The following is a 25,730-nucleotide window of genomic DNA, read 5'->3' as shown; positions in this document are numbered from 1 at the left end:
ATGAACTAAGACCAAGATTTTTCAACTCTTTATTTACAAAAATAAAGATAACTAGTAAGCCAAATGTCAGTTGCTAAGTAAGTTAGTTTTTTCTTTACACATTAATATTAATGCTAATTAAAATGTTAGAATCCTTGACTTTAATTATTTTAGACTTGGGAGACCTGGCGTTGATTGTTATTGTCAACATGAAAGTGGTGCAGCTGTTCTGCAGCTCCAATTCTTGATCAATGAGGTAAGGATTTTCTTAGATATTTCTATCTCACACACACAAACACACACACGTTGTGTAATCTTTTTAATATTATTTTTCTACATGCTTAAAGATATATACGTATGCAGTATTGTTCATGGTTACATTTTTCATAAAAGACTGTACTCTTGTATTTGTCAGTTTATTAAATTTTAAAGGAAAAATTTTGTATGTACCAGAAGATCCTGTTATTGTGATTGCATAGTATAATTTATAGATTAATTGTTTAAATGGTTTTTAAAAAATTACTAAAATCCTTTGATTGCTACACTGACCATTAAACTCTCCGTCTACACACTCTCCTCCCACCAATTTGTTTTCTAATCCAGCGTTAATTTTCATGTTTTGTCTTTATCTTCCATTAAATAATCTTTTCAGTTATTTACTTTGGGCTTCTTTGTCTGTATATATCTCCATATTCATTTGTTGGTATACATATGCATAGCTTTATAACAATTGGCTGCCTACCCTACTCCTATTTTTATAGACCTATGGTGATGAGGAACTCCCTAAAGACAAAGTTTGTAAAGCTCAGAAAGTTTGCAGGTCTTCCAGTAGTTGAAGGCTACTTAAGGCTTTCTTGACTCATATTTTTACAATGGATTATTGAGTCTTTTGAACTCTTTTATGTTAAGTGATCCAGTCAATGCAAAAATGTTTTAAGAGTTTATGACATACCAAATTTGGGCACTTAGGAGATTGAACTCAGTGTGTCGAAAGAAAAAAAAGAGGTATCACTGGTTGTTTCTTGTGGCATGAATGATGATCTTTTATTCAGTATCTCTATATATTTGCATATATATATTCTAAGAATTTTTACTCATAACCATGGGTGAAATGTTTCATATAACTTTATACTAGAGATACCTGAGGCATGAAAAATTTGTGATATTGGGAAATGTCCACTTTTTACTTCTCTTAGCTCAAAAATCTTTCTCAGAAGGCTGTGAGATTCTCCTTGTTGACCAGCCTAGCATATTTCATGTTGTAGGCATACTTGCTGTGGGGTACCAAAACGAGACAGGGAAATAAGGAAGAGCAGGGGAAACATTAAAAAAATATTTTATCGTAATAACTAGTCTTTAGTATCTAGACTGACAACCTTTTTGAAGTCTCAGTGTTACTCTATAGCTCCTAGTTGAGAGATCTCAGCCTTTTGCCTTCTGCATGGATGTTTACTGGCAAGCATAAATTGTTTCCAGGTGATTTTCTCTGTGTCCTGTCCTCTGAGAATTGTCTTCAAGGCCATAAGTTTGCCTCTGTGCTGTTACATAACTAAGAAGAAATAAAGGCAAGCCTTCAACATCTTTCCAGTGTTTACATTGTCTATCCTAAACTGCTCACCTTGATCTGCTTTATACTCAACTTCTGTACCTTTTTCCAAACTTCCCAGCTTCTGACCTCTTGACCTGTGTTTTTATTCAGTTTTTAATCTTTTCACAGATCTTCATTAGTAGTGCTTCTTATGGATTTGCTTTTTGTAAATGAGCCCTAGACACCCTGCCAATGTGCTTACTTTCATGTGTCTTGTATTTCTGTTGGCGCTGTTCAGTGGTTCTGTTCACTTCCCTCAAATGCTAAGTTATCTCCTAGTTTTATCATAGAATTATTAATACTGACTTCCTTCCTAGATTTATTCAGCTATTACACTAAGATATTATTGAACATCTGATTTATTTTACTTTCATTGCCTTTGGCATATTATATCTTTTGTATAACACATAACTATTTACTGTAGAGAATGTTTTATTAATTTCATATATCATAGTCTATCTTCACCCTATCCCAAATGAGTTTCCACTTTCCTGAGAAATGAGATCACTATTCTATATCTCAAAAAAAATTGTAGTTCATCAAGTACTTCCAAGCAGTCCTAATAATTTTCTAATTTGAATATGTAGAACACTTGAGAACAGTTTACAAAAAAAGCAGACAAACACAAAAATCCTCAAGGCATGTGTAGGATACATTTTATTGCATGAATGTAATTATCTATGAGTTCATTTTAAAATGTATATATCAATGTATACCACTTTGAGTATGTGTATTTACATATTTATATACAAATATGCAAATTGTACACATTTTAAAACATTTTAATGGTTATACTCTCTGATTATGATTATTGTTTTAAAAGTTATTTTTCTTTGAGACTAAAATCATAGGTATATAATATCAAGAGAACCATCATAGGCTACATGAGCATATGTTTGTCGTAGGAATTGTTATGGAACGGCATTTAGATTCCTATATTCTTCTCTCCTCTAATTCCTAAAGAAGAAGTAAATTCTAGGAATTTCAATATAGTTCTTCCTAACATCTACATGGTTGATCATTTTTATATCTGTGATTGATTTAATAAACTGTGAAAGGTTACTTGTAACCGAGTACTTTGTAAAGTATGAAAAGAATTTTAGGTATCTCAGGACTACCATAATTGTGCAAGATCACTTTTACAGAACACATTCAATACTCTAGAGTAGCTTCAGGCTCTGACATAGGGCAAGCATTGACATTTTTTTGCCGGGAAACTCATAATGGCAAAAGTTCTGACATAGTTTAAGATGATCTTACTTTACTCAGTAAAATAAATAGTTTAAAATATGTATATGAAGTCATACATGGCAGCTAATTTTCTGCCCATATGGTGTCTGCCATACTAATAGGTAGAACCCATCCTATTGTATTTGAAGTAGGATTCATTTTTATTTGGAGGCTTTGTATAAAAAGGATCTTAGTATTATTTTTGTAGTTATACTGAATTCTAGTTGGAGAAATATTTTCTTTTATTACAGATGTTTTCTTTTGTCATAGATGAAGCTTCTTGAAGTAAGAAAACAAATTAAATTATATCAAATATACTATATAGGAAGACTATATACTTCTTAACTATATAGAAAATTTTTAGGAAGACTATATACTTCTAGGAAGACTATATACTTCTTTTAGGAAGACTATATACTTCTTAACTATACAGAAAATTTTTACAAACAGTGTACTTTTATATGACCAGATTGCAATTTAAAACTGGGTTGGATATTTGCTTTTCTGTAGAGCTACATGGTATATGTGTAAATAGTAAAAACAACAAAAAAATTAAACTTAGTTTTTCCCAAAGAAAATATAAGAAATCTTTAATAGTCACAATGATTCTTATAATAATAATCCCTCTATTGATAAATGCATATTTCTTGAACTAATCATTCTCACCAATCCATATACAGTAGTTTACCTGCTTCTTCTACTGTTAGCATTCTTAGGCTTCCTGACTGAAGTATGTGCATTGTCCTTCCTTGTATTTCTACATTATATAAATACAAATAACATTAAAAACAGTGAAAAATTCAGTAAATTAGCTTGTTTTTGCTTCACAAAAAAAAAACATAAATTAAGTAAATCGCTCACTTTGTCTTCATTTTGTTCCAGGGTGCTTTGGTCAGTGCAGGTTCAGATGATACACTTCATTTGTGGAACCTTAGACAAAAAAGGCCAGCTATTCTTCATTCTCTTAAATTTAACAGAGAACGGTAAGAATGTAAGAGTTAAACAATTTCTTAATGTGTAAGAAAATTATTTCCCGAGCAAGTTTCAGGTTAATTTTTGAAAGAATTTAAAAAATAATATTAATAGCTAGAAATAATATTTATGCTTACTTTTATAATAGTTTATTTTCATAGAAAATTCATAATTGATATAGATTCAGTCCTTTTCTAATGGGGAACTCCTAGCATTCTTGTTCTCCTTGCTATAAACTAGGACTTCACCAATGATGTGTTCTTTTCCTTAGGTCAAGGTGCTGAAAACCCAGACCTAAAATTTAAAAGTCAAGTAAATACTAAATGTATTTCTACACCTTTTGATCATGGAAGTTACCTCCTACACTTTCACCCTTTTGCTTAAATATTTTTTACCTTAAAAAAATATGAGACAGAGGTTTTAGACATCCAAAAATATTGGTACTAAGTGTTGCGCAACATTGCACATCCAAGATTAATATTTTCAAAGATGGTGAATTGATCAGAATTCAAATTCTCCCATTTTAGAATGAAATAATAATTGGAAAAAGAAAATTTTATGAATGGATATGGAAAATGTTACTAGATTTTATTTGTAACAAATTGTCCCAAATTTTAATGTTTCTAGTGTTGGTTTCAACCAGAGCTAGAATATAACAGACATCTACTTAGCTGATAATCCACGTTGAGATGAAGTAAAATTTGTATTTTATTATCTGTATCGGTTATTTAACTATTAAATAATCTGATATTTGTTTATTATTTGGGAAACAGTCAAACTTTTTGGTGTGATTGAGAAGGCTATCACAGGAAAAATTGATATTAATGAAAGAAAAAGAAACCTCTGAGAAGTAAATTTACACAGATTAGCAAGTACTAGTCAAAACTGAGTTAGGTAGATAATAGAGACAGGCAGCCACTGCTGAGAGCTCAAGAAAGTGCTTATTTTATTTTGTTGAATGGTAATAGTTCATAAGGAATCATCACTGTATGGGCAGAGCTTAATGAAGTAAACCTGTTTTTATACGTTTGATGAGAAAAAAGGATGGCAGCTATACAGACATTCTTCCTTTTTCTATCTGGAGCTTTTTCTTTTTCTTCTTGTATGCATACTGTAATATTTGAATCATTAACCTTCAATATTCTGAGTAGTATTCATGAGTATTATGTTCACAGTATTTTGGGATTCAGCATCAATGGAAGTTTTTATTAATCCAGTATTTTTTTGAGAGGAGGAAATTTATATTTTAGCTATTTGCTAAAACTAGATAGGACTTCTTTCTTTATATTAGATCTAATTTTGGTTATGTTATTTTAAAATAAGTAATGTAGCAAACATTTCAGGATATGAAAAATTGAAAGGTCAGTCAAGAGTTGTTATACTGTTCCTTGTACCTTTACCACTGAAAATATTACCTACTCAGATATTGCCATATTGATTTTATCTCTTTCTCTGCTTGTAAGATTTTTTTGTTTGTCAGTGTTTTGAGTAGATCTGGCCCTACCCTTTTGTGTAGATAGGCAGAATGAGTTTTTTTCCCCTCACAATTGGAATGTTGAAGGAAATGTTCTGGCCTCTTTTATAGCCATTTTGGGGAGAAGAAATGATTGATGGTGATGATTTCCAATTATAATTTTATTAACTCATTTGAGGTATATTTAACTGGTAGGAACATAAAAGACCAAGCTGACAGATTTTGGACAAGTTTAAATCTTAGGAACTTTGCAGGCACTGCCTATTTTTTAAAATTAATGTTTATTGGAGTATAGTTGCTTTACAATGTTTTGTTAGTTTCTGCTGTACAGGAAAGTGAATCAGTTATACGTATGCATATATCCCCTCTTTTTTAGATTTCTTTCCCATTTAGGTCACCACAGAGCATTGAGTAGAGTTCCCTGTGCTATACAGTAGGTTCTCATTAGTTATCTATTTTATTCATAGTAGTGTATATATATCAATCCCAATCTCCTACTTCATCCCACCCACTCCCCTTGGTATCCATAAGTTTGTTCTCTACATCTGTGTCTCTATTTCTGCTTTGCAAATAAGTTCATCTATAACATTTTTCTAGACTCCACATATAAGTGATATTATACGATATTTGTTTTTCTCCTTCTGACTTATTTCACTCTGTATGACAGTCTCTGGGTCTGTCCACGTCTCTGCAAATGGCACTATTTCGTTCCTTTTATGGCTGAGTAATATTCCACTGTATACATGTAACACATCTTCTTTATTCATTCTTCTGTTGATGGACATTTAGGTTGCTTTCATGTCCTGGCTATTGTAAATAGTGCTGTAATGAATATTGGGGTGCATGTATCTTTCTGAATTATGGTTTTCTCTGGGTATATGCCCAGGAGTGGGATTACTGAGTCATATGGTAGTTCCATTTTTAGTTTTTTGAGGAATCTCCATACTCTTCTCCATAGTGGTTGTGCCAATTTGCATTCCCACCAACAGTGTAGGAGGGTTCCCTTTTCTCTACACACTCTCCAGCATTTATCGTTTGTAGGTTTTTTTGATGATGGCCATTCTGACCAGTGTGAGGTGATACCTCATTGTAGTTTTGATTTGCATTTTTCTAACAATTAGTGATGTTGAGCATCTTTTCATGTGCCTCTTGGCCATCTGTATGTCTTCTTTGGAGAAATGTCTATCTAGGTCTTCCACCCATTTTTTCTTTGGGCTGTTTGTTTTTTTGATATTGAGCTGAATGAGCTGTTTGTAGACTTTGGAGATTAACCCCTTGTCAGTTGCTTCATTGGCAAATATTTTCTCCCATTCTGAGGGTTGTCTTTTCATTTTTTTTATGGTTTCCTTTGCTGTGCAAAAGCTTTTAAGTTTAGTTAGGTCCCATTTGTTTATTTTTGTTTTTATTTTCATTACTGTAGGAGGTGGGTCAAAAAAGATCTTGCTGTGATTTATATCAAAGAGTGTTCTGCCTATGTTTTCCTCTAAGAGTTTTATAGTGTCCGGTCTTACATTTAGGTCTTTAATCCATTTGGAGTTTATTTTTGTGTATGGTGTTAGGGAGTGTTCTATCTTCATTCTTTTACATGAAATTAAAAGACAATGCTGTCCGACATTGCCTATTTTAATGCTTACAAAAATGTGATATTTATCTTTTTGTGAAAGATAAATTAATTATCTTGAACTTGAGAATAATCATTAATATCACAATTTATTGTGGAGGGGAAAATATCTTTAAATGTATCGTGAATGCAGGGCTTAAGTCAATGAAGGAGAATTTAACCAAGCATCTTTGGGAACTCTAAGCCCTCTTAAATCGGCCATTTAACTGTATACATTCCTATATACTTGTCACCTGAAAGAAAGACACACAATATGAGAGTTGTGAGTGAAGTTTTATTGAGGGTCTTACTGAGGACTGTAGCTTGGGAGATAGCCTCTCAGATAGCTCTGAGGAACTGCTCCAAAACCGTAGGGGAGGAGCCAGTATATATATTAATTTTTTGGCTGGGAAATACATGTAGTCAAGCATAAAAGATTACTGCTAATCACAAAGAACAGACATCTCAAGTTAATGATTTAAGTGCTTTTCTATGTATGGGAAGATGCAAGAATCTGGGGTCATTGAAATTCTTCCTTAGATATGAATCTTAACTGTCTAGGGACCATATATCTAAAACACAGAATGCTCCATCCTGTTTTTCTCTGTCCTGAATTCCCCTCTGGGGGCACTGTCAGTGGGTGACTGCAGTGGGTTGCAACTTAATCCTTGTAGAACTGGAATGTTGGGCAGTATTCTTTGTTTATGTATCTTTATGCTTATGCCATGTACATATATACATATTTAGTTTATATAGTTAGTAAATTTTAGTTTTTTTTTAATTAGGGCAACTTCAGTCTTTGGTTTTATAGTCTTTGAAGGTAGCAACCAGGCTTAGATTGTTGAGAAATAGGTTTAGATATTCCAGCTGCTTCTGGTGGATGATCTTTGGGTTCCTCTCATATCTGAGTTTATAAACTTAAATATGGAAGAAAAACTTTTGATTTCTGTGATGCATGATCTGAAAAATGAATAAAATCAAACATTTACATTTCAGGCATATTAACAGTCCTTGCTATCACTGATCATAAATCATGTAACGTTGGGGAAAGCCTAGAATTGTTTTCTATGGTTTTCAAGTAAAATTCAACAGATAGGCTATAATATACAGATTATAAAGTATTTGTACTGATTATATCAGAGTTTATTTTTTCTGTCTGTGGTGTTCTGCTAATTAATATTGTCAGAATACTTCTAAGGAATATTAGCTAAACCGCCAGCAAGGAATATGTTATTAAGAACCTTATTTCTGAAGTCTCTAGCAAACTTGACCCATCAGAGTTGGCTTTTGGGGACACTATTTATAACCCCAATTTAAAATATTTTATTGCTTTATAAAGATAATCTGAATTACTTTTCTTTTAAAATTTTCTTAAGTAATTAACATATTTGCCTGGTTTGACAGTCAAAAGATAAAAGTTGTATGTACAGTGAAGGATCTTTCTTCCACTCCTGTTCCCTGGACACTCAGTGTCTATCCGCAGAGCCAAGCAGTGCTATTTATTTCTTGTGTCTTTCTAGAGATTCATTCTGTACACATATAAGCAAATATTATATGTAACATAATTTTCTTCTTTATGTATTTATAGACAAATATGAAAGTATCATGTATTTCTGTTACACAAGTTGTAGCACATTATACAGTTTTGTACCTTGTTTTTTTCTCTTTATATGTTCTCAACATCATTCCTTATCAGTACATAAAAAGTTTCCTTATTCTTTTTTTGGTGTGTGTGCAAATGTTACCGAACTATCAAGAAACTGTGTAAATATTAAGTGTATGCCTTGAAATAATTTTACATCCATGTAACAAATGTACAATTCAAGAAACAGAAAATTGCTAAAGCCACAGAAATCCCTCTGTGTTACCTTCTAATCACTACCTAACCCCCAAGTGTAGCACTATTCTGATTTCAAACATTATAGATTAGTTTTGCCTGTTGTTTTTGACAGTTATAGGAATGGAATTGTACATATCTGCTTGCTTATATTTGGCTTCTTTTTTAAAAAATTAAATTTAATTAATTAATTAATTAATTTGGCTGCATTGGGTCTTTGTTGCTGTGCACGGACTTTCTCTAGTTGTGGCGAGTGGGGGCTACTCTTCATTGCTGTGTGTAGGCTTCTCATTGCAGTGGCTTCTCTTGTTGCGGAGCATGGGCTCTAGGCATGTGGGCTTCAGTAGTTGTGGCTCGTGGGCTCTAGAGCACAGGCTCAGTAGCTGTGGTGCATGGACTTAGTTGCTCCACGGCATGTGGGATCTTCCTGGACCAGGGCTCGAACCTGTGTCCCCTGCATTGGCAGGTGGATTCTTAACCACTGTGCCATCAGGGAAGTCCCTATTTGGCTTCTTTTGCTCAACATTATATTTGTAAGTTTCATCCATGCTGCATGTAGCTGTAGTTTGGTATTTTCATTGTTATGTAGTATTCAATTTAATGGATATTCTTTAATTTGATTCTTTAATTTTAATTTTTTAAATTCTTTAATTTTAAAACTTTTAACATCTTGTAAATTTTAGAAATAGCTTGTCAAATTCCACAAACATATCTGCTGAGATTTTGATTAGAAATATCTTGAATCTGTAGATCAATTTGGGGAGAACTGACATTCCCCATGATGATGGGGAATGGCAATATCGATTGATTGTCATTAACAATGATGACATTGATTCATTGTCTGAATCACACACAGTCAGGGAATCAAACATAGTATATATCCCACCACTTACTTAGGTATTCTTTGATTTCTCTAAATGACATTTATAGATTTCTCTGTAGAGGTCTTCTACATTTTTGTTATGTTTAGTCATAAATATTTGATAATTTTAAATGCTATTGAAAATTGTACATAATGATAAAGAATAATATATTGTAAATTGTACATAATTAAATTATAATATATTATTTTTCATATTATTTTTGTTGGAATATGAAAATATAATTTATTTTTATATGTTGACTTTGTGTCCAATGACTTTACTTAAATTCAATTAGTAATTCAAATTGTTTATCTATTGTAGATTTTCCTATGTACACAGTCATGCCGTCTTCAAATAATGACAGTTTTATTTCCTTCTTTAGTTATATATGTATTTATATTTATTTCTTTTTATTATTGCACTGGGGTTAGGACCTTGTATTAGTTTTTTTTTTTTTTCCACTGTTGGAGTACTGAAGCATTTATTTATTTATTTATTTATTTATTTATTATTAATTTTTTTTTATATCTTTATTGGAGTATAATTGCTTTACAGTGTTGTTAGTTGCTGCTGTACAACGAAGTGAGTCAGCTGTATGTATACATATATCCCCATGTTCCCTCCCTCTTGAGCCTCCCTCCCACCCTCCCTATCCCACCTCTCTAGGTCGTCACAAAGCATCGAGCTGATCTCCCTGTGCTATGCAGCAGCTTCCCACTAGCCTTCCATTTTACATTTGGTAGTGTATATATGTCAATGCTACTCTCTCACTTCGTCCCAGCTTCCCCTTCCCCCCCCGTTGTATTAGTTATTTATTGCTGTGTGAGAAAATTACACAAACTTAGTGGCTTAAAACAACATGCATTTCTTATCTCAGAGTTTGTAGGTCAGGAAACCAGGCGTGGCTTAGATGAGTTTCTGTTTCAGGATCTCACAAACTACAGTTAAGGTGACTGCCAGGGCTGTGACCTCATCTGAGGCTTGGTTGGGAAAGGATCCATTTTCAAAACTTATTTGGTTGTTGGCAGCGTTCTGTTCCCTAGCAAGTTGATGCATCGAGAGCCTTAGTTTTTACTGGCTGTTGACCAGAGGCCACTGTCAGTTGCTTGCCATATGCCTTTCTCCATAGGCCATCTGACAACCTAGCAGCTTCCTTCTTCAGAGCCAGTAAGGGAGAGAGTCTCCTCACAAGATGATTGTTACAATCACATGTAATTTAGTAATGAAAGTGGCATCTCATGACCCTTGCCATATTCCGTTGGTTATAAGCAAATCACAGGTCCTGTGCACACTGAAGGGGAAGGGGATTATGCAAGGGCAAGGATATCAAGAGGTGGTGATTGTGGGGACTACCTTGGAATCTGTCCATCATAGACTTCCAGTACAATATTGAATAAAAAGTTCAAGGACAATGATTTTCTTGTCTACTTACTGATCTTAGGGAAAATATTTTTATTATTTCACCTTTAAGTGTATGTTTGCTGCAGGTTTTTAAATAGATATTCTTTATTAGTTTAAGGAAGTTTCTTGTGCTCCTAATTTGTTATAAGCATATATATTTTAAAACCATGAATGGTGTTAAATTTTATTACATAGTTCTTATGTATCTTTTGTGATGATCATACTATTTTTTTCTTTTTTATCTATTAATGTGGTAAATGACATCACTTGATTTTTGCGTGTTAAATGACCCTTGTATTCCCAGAATAAATACAACTTTTGTGATGTATTAACATTAATATATGTGCTGGATTTGCTAATATTTTGCTAATAAGTTGGTTAAGAGTTTTATATCTATGTTAATAAGAGCTTTGCATGTAAGTTTCCTTTCTTTTGAATTCTCTGCTAGGTTCTCATGTCATAGTTATTTGACCTTATAAAATGAATGGGGGAATGTTTCCTCTTTTCTATGCAAATACTTGTGAACGATTGGTGTTATTTCTTTCTTAAAATTTGAAAAAAAATTCACCAGTAAAGCAATCTGGGCCTGGGTTTTTCTCTGTGGGAAGATTTTAAATGGCATATTCATTTCTTTAGTAGGTTTAGGAATATTCACATATTCTTTTTTTTCCTTAAGTCAGTTTTGGTAAGTTATGTTTTGGTAGAAATTTATCCTGTTCATCAAAATTTTTAAATTTATTGGCCTTAACAGTAGTGTCTATAGTAATTTCCTGTTTTTCATTCTTTTTTTTCTCTCTCTCTTTTTTTTTTTTTTAAACATCTTTATTGGAGTATAATTGCTTTACAATGGTGTGTTAGTTTCTGCTTTATAACAAAGTGAATCAGTTATACATATACATATGTTCCCACATCTCTTCCCTCTTGCATCTCCCTCCCTCCCACCCTCCCTATCCCACCCCTCTAGATGGTCACAAAGCACCGAGCTGATCTCCCTGTGCTATGTGGCTGCTTCCCACTAGCTATCTATTTTACATTTGGTAGTATATATATGTCCATGCCACTCTCTCACCCTGTCACATCTTACCCCTCCCCCTCCCCATATCCTCAAGTCCATTCTCTAGTAGGTCTGTGTCTTTATTCCCATCTTGCCACTAGGTTCTTCATGACCTTTTTTTTTTTTTTCCCCTTAGATTCCATATATATGTGTTAGCATACTGTATTTGTTTTTCTCTTTCTGACTTACTTCACTCTGTATGACAGACTCTAACTCCATCCACCTCACTACAGATACCTCCATTTCATTTCTTTTTATGGCTGAGTAATATTCCATTGTATATATGTGCCACATCTTCTTTATCCATTCATCCGATGATGGACACTTTGGTTGCTTCCATGTCCTGGCTATTGTAAATAGAGCTGCAATGAACATTTTGGTACATGACTCTTTTTGAATTATGGTTTTCTCAGGGTATATGCCCAGTAGTGGGATTGCTCGGTCGTATGGTAGTTCTATTTGTAGTTTTTTAAGGAGCCTCCATACTGTTCTCCATAGTGGCTGTATCAATTTACATTCCCACCAACAGTGCAAGAGGGTTCCCTTTTCTCCACACCCTCTCCAGCATTTATTGTTTCTAGATTTTTTGATGATGGCCATTCTGACTGGTGTGAGATGATATCTCATTGTAGTTTTGATTTGCATTTCTCTAATGATTAATGATGTTGAGCATTCTTTCATGTGTCTGTTGGCAATCTGTATATCTTCTTTGGAGAAATGTCTATTTAGGTCTTCTGCCCATTTTTGGATTGGGTTGTTTGTTTTTTTGTTATTGAACTGCATGAGCTGCTTGTAAATCTTGGAGATTAATCCTTTGTCAGTTGCTTCATTGCAAATATTTTCTCCCATTCTGAGGGTTGTCTTTTGGTCTTGTTTATGGTTTCCTTTGCTGTGCAAAAGCTTTTAAGTTTCCTTAGGTCCCATTTGTTTATTTGTGTTTTTATTTCCATTTCTCTAGGAGCTGGGTCAAAAAGGATCTTGCTGTGATATATGTCATATAGTGTTCTGCCTATGTTTTCCTCTAAGAGTTTGATAGTGTCTGGCCTTACACTTAGGTCTTTAATCCATTTTGAGTTTATTTTTGTGTATGGTGTCAGGGAGTGTTCTAATTTCATACTTTTACATGTACCTGTCCAATTTTCCCAGCACCACTTATTGAAGAGGCTGTCTTATCGCCACTGTATATGCTTGCCTCCTTTTCAAAGAAAAGGTGACCATATGTACGTGGCTTTATCTCTGGGCTTTCTATCCTGTTCCATTGATCTATATTTCTGTTTTTGTGCCAGTACCAAACTGTCTTGATTACTGTAGCTTTGTAATATAGTCTGAAGTCAGGGAGCCTGATTCCTCCAGCTCCATTTTTCGTTCTCAAGATTGCTTTGGCTGTTCGGGGTCTTTTGTGTTTCCATACAAATTGTGAAATTTTCTTTCTAGTTCTGTGAAAAATGCCATTGGTAGTTTGATAGGGATTGCATTGAATCTGTAGATTGCTTTGGGTAGTAGAGTCATTTTCACAGTGTTGCTTCCTCCAATCCAAGAACATGGTATATCTCTCCATCATTTGTATCATCTTTAACTTCTTTCATCAATGTCCTATAATTTTCTGCATACAGGTCTTTTGTCCCCTTAGGTAGGTTTATTCCTAGATATTTTATTCTTTTTGTTGCAATGGTAAACGGGAATGTTTTCTTAATTTCACTTTCAGATTTTTCATCATTAGTATATAGGAATGCAAGAGATTTCTGTGCATTAATTTTGTATCCTGCTACTTTACCAGCTGCTAGTAGTAGCTCAACTAGAGCTACTTTAGCTCTAGTAGTTTTCTGGTAGCATCTTTAGGATTCTCTATGTATAGTATCATGTCATCTGCAAACAGTGACAGCTTTACTTCTTCTTTTCCGATTTGGATTCCTTTTCTTTCTTTTTCTTCTCTGATTGCTGTGGCTAACACTTCCAAAACTATGTTGAATAATAGTGGTGAGAGTGGGCAACCTTGTCTTATTCCTGATCTTAGTGGAAATGGTTTCAGTTTTTCACCATTGAGGACAATGTTGGCTGTGGGTTTGTCATATATGGCCTTTATTATGTTGAGGAAAGTTCCCTCTATGCCTATTTTCTGCAGGGCTTTTATCATAAATGGGTGTTGAATTTTGTCGAAAGCTTTCTCTGCATCTATTGAGATGATCATATGGTTTTTCTCCTTCAGTTTGTTAATATGATGTATCACGTTAATTGATTTGCATATATTGAAGAATCCTTGCACTCCTGGAATAAACCCCACTTGATCATGGTGTATGATCCTTTTAATGTGCTGTTGGATTCTGTTTGCTAGTATTTTGTTGAGGATTTTTGCATCTATGTTCATCAGTGATATTGGCCTGTAGTTTTCTTTCTTTATGACATCTTTGTCTGGTTTTGGTATCAGGGTGATGGTGGCCTCGTAGAATGAGTTGGGGAGTGTTCCTCCCTCTGCAATATTTTAGAAGAGTTTGAGAAGGATAGGTGTTAGCTCTTCTCTAAATGTTTGATAGAATTCGCCTGTGAAGCCATCTGGTCCTGGGCTTTTGTTTGTTGGAAGATTTTTAATCACAGTTTCAATTTCAGTGCTTGTGATTGGTCTGTTCATATTTTCTATTTCTTCCTGGTTCAGTCTCGGCAGTTTGTGCATTTCTAAGAATCTGTCCATTTCTTCCAGGTTGTCCATTTTATTGACATAGAGATGCTTGTAGTAATCTCTCATGATCGTTTGTATTTCTGCAGTGTCAGTGGTTACTTCTCCTTTTTCATTTCTAATTCTATTGATTTGAGTCTTCTCCCTTTTTCTCTTGATGAGTCTGGCTAATGGTTTATCAATTTTGTTTATCTTCTCGAAGAACCAGCTTTTAGTTTTATTGATTTTTGCTATTGTTTCCTTCATTTCTTTTTCATTTATTTCTGACCTGATCTTTATGATTTCTTTCCTTCTGCTAGCTTTGGGGTTTTTTTGTTCTTCTTTCTCTAATTGCTTTAGGTGCAAGGTTAGGTTGTTTATTCGAGATGTTTCCTATTTCTTGATGTAGGCTTGTATTGCTTTAAACTTCTCTCTTAGAACTGCTTTTGCTGCATCCCATAGGTTTTGGGTCGTCGTGACTCCATTGTCATTTGTTTCTAGGTATTTTTTGATTTCCCCTTTGATTTCTTCAGTGATCACTTCGTTATTAAGTAGTGTATTGTGTAGCCTCCATGTGTTTGTATTTTTTACAGATCTTTTCCTGTAATTGATATCTAGTCTCATAGCGTTGTGGTCAGAAAAGATACTTGATATGATTTCAATTTTCTTAAATTTACCAAGGCTTGATTTGTGACCCAAGATATGATCTGTCCTGGAGAATGTTCCATGAGCACTTGAGAAAAATGTGTATTCTGCTGTTTTTGGGTGGAATGTCCTATAAATATCAATTAAGTCCATCTTGTTTAATGTATCATTTAAAGCTTGTGTTTCCTTATTTATTTTCATTTTGGATGATCTGTCCATTGGTGAAAGTGGGGTGTTAAAGTCCCCTACTATGATTGTGTTACTGTCGATTTCCCCTTTTATGGCTGTTAGTATTTGCCTTATGTATTGAGGTGCTCCTATGTTGGGTGCATAAATATTTACAATTGTTATACCTTCCTCTTGGATCGATCCCTTGATCATTATATAGTGTCCTTCCTTGTCTCTTGTAATAGTCTTTATTTTAAAGTCTGTTTTGTCTGATATGAGAATTGCTACTCCAGCTTTCTTTTGATTTCCATTTGCATGGAGTATCTTTTTCCATCCCCTCACTTTCAGTCTGTATGTGTCTCTAGGTCTGAAGTGGGTCTCTTGTAGACAGCATATATATGGGTCTTGTTTTTGTATCCATTCAGCCACTCTGTGTCTTTTGGTGGGAGCATTTAATCCATTTACATTTAAGGTAATTATCGATATGTATGTTCCTATTCCCATTTTCTTAACTGTTTTGGGTTTGTTATTGTAAGTGTTTTCCTTCTCTTGTGTTTCTTGCCTAGAGAAGTTCCTTTAGCATTTGTTGTAAAGCTGGTTTGGTGGTGCCGAACTCTCTCAGCTTTTGTGTTTGTCTGTGAAGGTTTTAATTTCTCCATCAAATCTGAATGAGATCCTTGCTGGGTCGAGTAACCTTGGTTGTAGGTTTTTCTCCTTCATGACTTTAAGTATATCCTGCCACTCCCTTCTGGCTTGCAGAGTTTCTGCTGAAAGATCAGCTGTTAACCTTATGGGGATTCCCTTGTGTGTTATTTGTTGATTTTCCCTTGCTGCTTTTAATATGTTTTCTTTATATTTAAGTTTTGATAGTTTGATTAATATGTGTCTTGGTGTGTTTCTCCTTGGATTTATCCTGTATGGGACTCTCTGTGCTTCCAGGACTTGATTAACTATTTCCTTTCCCATATTAGGGAAGTTTTCAACTATAATCTCTTCAAATATTTTCTCAGTTCCTTTCTTTTTCTCTTCTTCTTCTGGGACCCCTATAATTCGAATGTTGGTGCGTTTAATGTTGTCCCAGAGGTCTCTGAGACTGTCCTCAGTTCTTTTCATTCTTTTTTCTTTATTCTGCTCTGCAGTAGTTATTTCCACTATTTTATCTTCCAGGTCACTTATCCGTTCTTCTGCCTCAGTTATTCTGCTATTGATCCCGTCTAGAGTATTTTTAATTTCATTTATTGTGTTTTTCATCATTGCTTGGTTCCTCTTTAGTTCTTCTACGTCCTTGTTAAATGTTTCTTGCATTTTGTCTATTCTATTTCCAAGATTTTGGATCATCTTTACTATCATGATTCTGAATTCTTTTTCAGGTAGACTGCTTATTTCCTCTTCATTTGTTAGGTCTGGTGTGTTTTGACCCTGCTCCTTCACCTGCTGTGTGTTTTTTTGTCTTCTCATTTTGCTTATCTTACTGTGTTTGGGGTTTCCTTTTCACAGGCTGCAGGTTCGTAGTTCCCGTTGTTTTTGGTATCTGTCCCCAGTGGCTAAGGTTGGTTCAGCGGGTTGTGTAGGCTTCCTGTTGGAGGGGACCAGTGCCTGTGTTCTGGTGGATGAGGCTGGATCTTGTCTTTCTGGTGGGCACATCCACGTCTGGTGGTGTGTTTTGCAGGTGTCTGTGGCCTTATTATGATTTTAGGCAGCCTCTCTGCTAATGGATGGGGCTGTGTTCCTGTCTTGCTAGTTGTTTGGCATAGGGTTTCCAGCACCGTAGCTTGCTGGTCGTTGAGTGAAGCTGGGTCTTGATGTTGAGATGGAGATCTCTGAGAGATTTTCGCCGTTTGGTATTACATGGAGCTGGGAGGTCTCCTGTGGACCAGTGTCCTGAAGTTGGCTCTCCCACCTCAGAGGCACAGCCCTGATGCCTGGCTGGAGCACCAAGAGCCTTTCATCCACACGGCTCAGAATAAAAGGGAGAAAAAATAGAAAGAAAGAAAGAAAGAGGATAAAATAAAATTAAATAATGCTATTATAATAAAATAAGAAAAAAAGTGTTAAGAAAAAATTTTTTTAATTTTAAAAAATAGATTTATTAATTTTTTATAATAAAAAATAAGGAAAAAATTATTAAGAAAAAATTTTTTTAATTTTTTAAAATAAAAAATATGAAAAACTTATTAAGAAAAAAATTGTTTTTAATTTTTAAAAATAGAAAATAAGGAAAAAATTATTAAGAAAACATTTATTGAGAAAAAAAATTTTTTTAAGTTTAAAAAAAACCCCCAAAAAACGGACGTACCGAACCCTAGGACTAATGGTGAAAGCAAATCTATACAGACAAAATCTCACCCAGAAGCATACACATATACACTCACAAAAAAAGGAAAAGGGGATAAAGTAATATATCCTGCTCTCAAAGTCCACCTCCTGAATTTGGGATAATTCGTTGTCTATTCAGGTATTCAACAGATCCAAGCACATCAAGTTGTTTGTGGAGCTTTAATCCGCTGCTTCTGAGGCTGCTGGGAGATATTTCCCTTTCTCTTCTTTGTTTGTACAGCTCCTGGGGTTCAGCTTTGGATTTGGACCCGCCTCTGCGTGTAGGTCGCCTGAGGGCGTCTGTTCCCCGCCCAGACAGAATGGGGTTAAAGGAGCAGCTGCTTCGGGGGCTCTGGCTCACTCAGGCCGGGGGGAGGGAGGGGCACAGATGCGGGGCAAGCCTGTGGTGGCAGAGACTGGCGGGAAGTTGCAGCAGCCTGAGGTGCACCATGCGTTCTCCTGGGGAAGTTGTCCCTGGATCACGGGACCCTGGCAGTGGCAAGCTGCACGGGTTCCCGGGAGGGGCGGTCTGGATAGTGACCTGTGCTCGCACACAGGCTACTTGGTGGTGGCAGCAGCAGCCTTAGCGTCTCATGCCCGTCTCTGGGGTCTGCACTGATAGCCGCGGCTTGCGCCCCTCTCTGGAGTTCGTTTAGGCGGTGCTGTGAATCCCCTCTTCTCGCGCACCAGGAAACAAAGAGGCAAGAAAAATCTCTTGCCTCTTCGGCAACTGCAGACTTTTTCCCGGACTCCTTCCCGGCTAGCTGTGGTGTGCTAACCCCTTCAGGCTGTGTTCACTCCGCCAACCCCAGTCCTCTCGCTGCGATCCGACCGAAGCCCGAGCCTCAGCTCCCAGACCCCGCCCGCCCCGGCAGGTGAGCAGACAAGCCTCTCGGGCTGGTGAGTGCTGCTCGGCACCGATCCTCTGTGCGGGAATCTCTCTGCTTTTCCTTCTGCGCCCCTGTTGCTGTGGGGTCCGCGCTGATAGCCGCGGCTCACGCCCGTCTCTGGAGTTCGTTTAAGCAGCGCTCTGAATCCCCTCTCCTTGCGCGCCGTGAAACAAAGAGGCAAGAAAAAGTCTCTTGTCTCTTCGGCAGCTGCAGACTTTTTCCCGGACTCCCTCCCGGCTAGCTGTGGTGTGCTAACCCCTTCAGGCTGTGTTCACGCCGCCAACCCCAGTCCTCTCCCTGGGATCCGACCGAAGCCCGAGCCTCAGCTCCCAGCCCCCACCCGCCCCGGCGGGTGAGCAGACAAGCCTCTCAGGCTGGTGAGTGCTGGTCGGCACCGATCCTCCATGCGGGAATCTCTCCGCTTTGCCCTCCGCACCCCTGTGGCTGCACTCTTCTCAGTGGCTCTGAAGCTTTCCCCCTCTGCCACCCCCAGTCTCCGCCCGCGAAGGGGCTTCCTAGTGTGTGGAAACCTTTCCTCCTTCACAGCTCCCTCCCACTGGTGCAGGTCCCATCCCTATTCTTTTGTCTCTGTTATTTCTTTTTTCTTTTGCCCTACCCGGGTACGTGGGGAGTTTCTTTCCTTTTGGGAGGTCTGACGTCTTCTGCCAGCGTTCAGTGGGTGTTCTGTAGGAGCAGTTCCACGTGTAGATGTATTTCTAATGTATCTGTGAGAAGGAAGGTGATCTCCGCATCTTACTCTTTCGCCATCTTGCCCAGACCCCCTCTCTCTCTCTCTTTTAAATTGAAATATAGCTGATTTACAATATTGTGTTAGTTTCAGGTGTAAAGCAAAGTGATTCAGTTATATATATATATTTCAGATTATTTTCCATTATAGGTTATTATAAGATATTGAATATTGTTCCTTGAGTTATACAGTAAATCCTTATTGCTTATCTGTTTTGTATATATCTTATAGTGTATATTCGTTAATCCCATACTCTTAATTTATCCCTCCCCTCTTCCCTTTCCCCTTTGGTAACCCATAAATTTGTTTTCTAAGTCTGTGAGTCTGTTTCTGTTTTGTAAATAAGTTCATTTATATCATTTTTTTTAGATTCCACATATAAGTGATATCATGATATTTTTCTTTCTCTGTCTGACTTACTTCACGTAGTATGGTAATCTCCAGTCCATCCATGTTGCTGCAAATGGCATTATTTCATTCTTTTTAATTCCATTGTATATATGTACCACATCTTCTTTTTCCATTCCTGTCGATGGACATTTAGGTTGCTTCCATGTCTTGGCTATTGTAAACAGTGCTGCAATGAACATTGGGGGTGCATGTATCCTTTCGAACCATGGTTTTCACTTTTCTCCACACTCTCTCCAGCCTTCATTGTTTGTAGACTTTTTGATGATGGCCATTCCGACCAGTGTGAGGTGATATCTCGTGGTTTTGATTTGAATTTCTCTGATAATTAGTGATGTTGAGCATCTTTTCATGTGCCTCTTGGTCATCTGTATGTCTTCTTTGGAGAAATGTCTATTTAGGTCTTCTGCCCATTTTTGCATTGGGTTGTTTGTGGGTTTTTTTGGTATTAAACTGCATGAGCTGTTTGTAGATTTTGGAGATTAATCCCTTGTCAGTTGCTTCATTTGCAAATATTTTCTCCCATTCTGTGGGTTGTCTTTTCATTTTGTTTATGATTTCCTTCGCTGTGCCAAAGTTTTTGAGTTTAATTAGGTACCATTTGTTTACTTTTGCTTTTATTTCCATTACTCTAGGAGATGGATCGAAAAAGATATTGCTATGATTTATGTAAAAGGGTGTTCTTCTTCTGTTTTCCTCTGAGAGTTTTTTTTTTTTTAAACAACTTTATTGAAGTATAATTGCTTTACAATGGTGTGTTAGTTTCTGCTTTATAACAAAGTGAATCAGTTATACATATACATATGTCCCCATATCTCTTCCCTCTTGCATCTCCCTCCCTCCCACACCTTCCCTATTCCACCCCTCTAGGTGGTCACAAAGCACCGAGCTGATCTCCGTGCTATGCGGCTGCTTCCCACTAGATATCTATTTTACATTTGGTAGTGTATATATGTCCATGACACTCTCTCACCTTGTCACATCTCACTCCTCCCCCTCCCCATATCCTCAAGTCCATTCTTTAGTAGGTCTGTGACTTTATTCCCCTCTTGCCACTAGGTTCTTCATGACCTTTTTTTTTTTTTTCCTTAGATTCCATATATATGTGTTAGCATACTGTATTTGTTTTTCTCTTTCTGACTTACTTCACTCTGTATGACAGACTCTAACTCCATCCACCTCATTACAAATACCTCCATTTCATTTCTTTTTATGGCTGAGTAATATTCCATTGTATATATGTGCCACATCTTCTTTATCCATTCATCCGATGATGGACACTTTGGTTGCTTCCATGTCCTGGCTATTGTAAATAGAGCTGCAATGAACATTTTGGTACATGACTCTTTTTGAATTATGGTTTTCTCAGGGTATATGCCCAGTAGTGGGATTGCTCGGTCGTATGGTAGTTCTATTTGTAGTTTTTTAAGGAACCTCCATACTGTTCTCCATAGTGGCTGTATCAATTTACATTCCCACCAACAGTGCAGGAGTGTTCCCTTTTCTCCACACCCTCTCCAGCATTTATTGTTTCTAGATTTTTTGATGATGGCCATTCTGACCGGTGTGAGATGGTACCTCATTGTAGTTTTGATTTGCATTTCTCTAATGATTAAGGATGTTTCATGTGTCTGTTGGCAATCTGTATATCTTCTTTGGAGAAATGTCTATTTAGGTCTTCTGCCCATTTTTACATTGGGTTGTTTTTTTGTTATTGAACTGCATGAGCTGCTTGTAAATCTTGGAGATTAATCCTTTGTCAGTTGCTTCATTGCAAATATTTTCTCCCATTCTGAGGGTTGTCTTTTGGTCTTGTTTATGGTTTCCTTTGCTGTGCAAAAGCTTTTAAGTTTCATTAGGTCCCATTTGTTTATTTGTGTTTTTATTTCCATTTCTCTAGGAGCTGGGTCAAAAAGAATCTTGCTGCGATTTATGTCATAGAGTGTTCTGCCTATGTTTTCCTCTAAGAGTTTGATAGTATCTGGCTTTACACTTAGGTCTTTAATCCATTTTGAGTTTATTTTTGTGTATGGTGTCAGGGAGTGTTCTAATTTCATACTTTTACATGTACCCGTCCAATTTTCCCAGCACCACTTATTGAAGACACTGTCTTTTCTCCACTGTATATGCTTGCCTCCTTTATCAAAGATAAGGTGACCATATGTGCGTGGGTTTATCTCTGGGCTTTCTATCCTGTTCCATTGATCTATATTTCTGTTTTTGTGCCAGTACCAAACTGTCTTGATTACTGTAGCTTTGTAATATAGTCTGAAGTCAGGGAGCCTGATTCCTCCAGCTCCATTTTTCGTTCTCAAGATTGCTTTGGCTATTCGGGGTCTTTTGTGTCTCCATACAAATTGTGAAATTTTTTGTTCTAGTTCTGTGAAAAATGCCATTGGTAGTTTGATAGGGATTGCATTGAATCTGTAGATTGCTTTGGGTAGTAGAGTCATTTTCACAATGTTGATTCTTCCAATCCAAGAACATGGTATATCTCTCCATCTATTTGTATCATTTTTAATTTCTTTCATCAGTGTCCTATAATTTTCTGCATACAGGTCTTTTGTCTCCTTAGGTAGGTTTATTCCTAGATATTTTATTCTTTTTGTTGCAATGGTAAACGGGAGTGTTTTCTTAATTTCACTTTCAGATTTTTCATCATTAGTATATAGGAATGCAAGAGATTTCTGTGCATTAATTTTGTATCCTGCTACTTTACCAAATTCATTGATTAGCTCTAGTAGTTTTCTGGTGGCAGTTTTAGGATTCTCTATGTATAGTATCATGTCATCTGCAAACAGTGACCTCTTTACTTCTTCTTTTCCAATTTGGATTCTTTTTATTTCTTTTTCTTCTCTGATTGCTGTGGCTAACACTTCCAAAACTATGTTGAATAATAGTGGTGAGAGTGGGCAACCTTGTCTTATTCCTGATCTTAGTGGAAATGGTTTCAGTTTTTCACCATTGAGGACAATGTTGGCTGTGGGTTTGTCATATATGGCCTTTATTATGTTGAGGAAAGTTCCCTCTATGCCTACTTTCTGCAGGGCTTTTATCATAAATGGGTGTTGAATTTTGTCGAAAGCTTTCTCTGCATCTATTGAGATGATCATATGGCTTTTCTCCTTCAATTTGTTAATATGATGTATCATGTTGATTGATTTGCGTATATTGAAGAATCCTTGCATTCCTGGAATAAACCCTACTTGATCCTGGTGTATAATCCTTTTAATGTGCTGTTGGATTCTGTTTGCTAGTATTTTGTTGAGGATTTTTGCATCTATGTTCATCAGTGATATTGGCCTGTAGTTTTCTTTCTTTGTGACATCTTTGCCTGGTTTTGGCATCAGGGTGATGGTGGCCTCGTAGAATGAGTTGGGGAGTGTTCCTCCCTCTGCAATATTTTGGAAGAGTTTGAGAAGGATAGGTGTTAGCTCTTCTCTAAATGTTTGATAGAATTCACCTGTGAAGCCATCTGGTCCTGGGCTTTCGTTTGTTGGAAGATTTTTAATCACAGTTTCAATTTCAGTGCTTGTGATTGGTCTGTTCATATTTTCTATTTCTTCCTGGTTCAGTCTCGGTAGGTTGTGCATTTCTAGGAATCTGTCCATTTCTTCCATATTGTCCATTTTATTGGCATAGAGTTGCTTGTAGTAATCTCTCATGATCGTTTGTATTTCTGCAGTGTCAGTGGTTACTTCTCCTTTTTCATTTCTAATTCTATTGATTTGAGTCTTCTCCCTTTTTCTCTTGATGAGTCTGGCTAATGGTTTATCAATTTTGTTTATCTTTTCGAAGAACCAGCTTTTCATTTCATTGATTTTTGCTATTGTTTCCTTTATTTCTTTTTCATTTATTTCTGATCTGATCTTTATGATTTCTTTCCTTCTGCTAGCTTTCGGTTTTTTTTGCTCTTCTTTCTCTAATTGCTTTAGGTGCAAGGTTAGGTTGTTTATTCGAGATGTTTCCTGTTTCTTGAGGTAGGCTTGTATTGCTATAAACTTCCCTCTTAGCACTGCTTTTGCTGCATCCCATAGGTTTTGGGTTGTCGTGTCTCCATTGTCATTTGTTTCTAGGTATTTTTTGATTTCCCCTTTGATTTCTTCAGTGATCACTTCGTTATTAAGTAGTGTATTGTGTAGCCTCCATGTGTTTGTATTTTTTACAGATCTTTTCCTGTAATTGATATCTAGTCTCATAGCGTTGTGGTCGGAAAAGATACTTGATACGATTTCAATTTTCTTAAATTTACCAAGGCTTGATTTGTGACCCAAGATATGATCTATCCTGGAGAATGTTCCATGAGCACTTGAGAAAAATGTGTATTCTGTTGTTTTTGGGTGGAATGTCCTATAAATATCAATTAAATCCATCTTGTTTAATGTATCATTTAAAGCTTGTTTCCTTATTTATTTTCATTTTGGATGATCTGTCCATTGGTGAAAGTGGGGTGTTAAAGTCCCCTACTATGATTGTGTTACTGTCAATTCCCCCTTTTATGGCTGTTAGTATTTGCCTTATGTATTGAGGTGCTCCTATGTTGGGTGCATAAATATTTACAGTTGTTATACCTTCCTCTTGGATCGATCCCTTGATCATTATATAGTGTCCTTCTTTGTCTCTTGTAATAGTCTTTATTTTAAAGTCTATTTTGTCTGATACGAGAATTGCTACTCCAGCTTTCTTTTGATTTCCATTTGCATGGAGTATCTTTTTCCATCCCCTCACTTTCAGTCTGTATGTGTCTCTAGGTCTGAAGTGGGTCTCTTGTAGACAGCATATATATGGGTCTTGTTTTTGTATCCATTCAGCCGCTCTGTGTGTTTTGGTGGGAGCATTTAATCCATTTACATTTAAGGTAATTATCGATATGTATGTTCCTATTCCCATTTTCTTAACTGTTTTGGGTTTGTTATTGTAAGTGTTTTCCTTCTCTTGTGTTTCTTGCCTAGAGAAGTTCCTTTAGCATTTGTTGTAAAGCTGGTTTGGTGGTGCCGATCTCTCTCATCTTTTGTGTTTGTCTGTGAAGGTTTTAATTTCTCCATCAAATCTGAATGAGATCCTTGCTGGGTCGAGTAACCTTGGTTGTAGGTTTTTCTCCTTCATGACTTTAAGTATATCCTGCCACTCCCTTCTGGCTTGCAGAGTTTCTGCTGAAAGATCAGCTGTTAACCTTATGGGGATTCCCTTGTGTGTTATTTGTTGATTTTCCCTTGCTGCTTTTAATATGTTTTCTTTATATTTAAGTTTTGATAGTTTGATTAATATGTGTCTTGGTGTGTTTCTCCTTGGATTTATCCTGTATGGGATTCTCTGTGCTTCCAGGACTTGATTAACTATTTCCTTTCCCATATTAGGGAAGTTTTCAACTATAATCTCTTCAAATATTTTCTCAGTCCCTTTCTTTTTCTCTTCTTCTGGGACCCCTATAATTCGAATGTTGGTGCGTTTAATGTTGTCCCAGAGGTCTCTGAGACTGTCCTCAGTTCTTTTCATTCTTTTTTCTTTATTCTGCTCTGCAGTAGTTATTTCCACTATTTTATCTTCCAGGTCACTTATCCGTTCTTCTGCCTCAGTTATTCTGCTATTGATCCCGTCTAGAGTATTTTTAATTTTATTTATTGTGTTTTTCATCGTTGCTTGGTTCCTCTTTAGTTCTTCTACGTCCTTGTTAAATGTTTCTTGCATTTTGTCTATTCTATTTCCAAGATTTTGGATCATCTTTACTATCATGATTCTGAATTCTTTTTCAGGTAGACTGCCTATTTCCTCTTCATTTGTTAGGTCTGGTGTGTTTTGACCCTGCTCCTTCACCTGCTGTGTGTTTTTTTGTCTTCTGATTTTGCTTATCTTACTTTGTTTGGGATCTCCTTTTCACAGGCTACAGGTTCGTAGTTCCCGTTGTTT

General features: G+C 36.2%; 1 protein-coding gene across 2 annotated transcripts in view; it reads left to right on the top strand.

The window, feature by feature from the left end:
- The window catches only part of STXBP5L (syntaxin binding protein 5L), a 381,827-nt gene that overhangs the window by 92,621 nt on the left and 263,476 nt on the right, over positions 1-25,730 (top strand). For both annotated transcript variants that reach the window (XM_059922136.1, XM_059922135.1), the window contains exons 3-4: positions 154-235; positions 3,680-3,780. In XM_059922136.1, coding sequence (XP_059778119.1) covers positions 154-235; positions 3,680-3,780 — 183 coding nt within the window. The remainder of the gene's footprint in view (positions 1-153; positions 236-3,679; positions 3,781-25,730) is intronic.

Source organism: Balaenoptera ricei, chromosome 4, assembly GCF_028023285.1.
Source record: "Balaenoptera ricei isolate mBalRic1 chromosome 4, mBalRic1.hap2, whole genome shotgun sequence".
Taxonomy (NCBI): Eukaryota; Metazoa; Chordata; class Mammalia; order Artiodactyla; family Balaenopteridae; genus Balaenoptera; species Balaenoptera ricei.
This window is presented reverse-complemented; position numbering and strand designations above follow the sequence as displayed.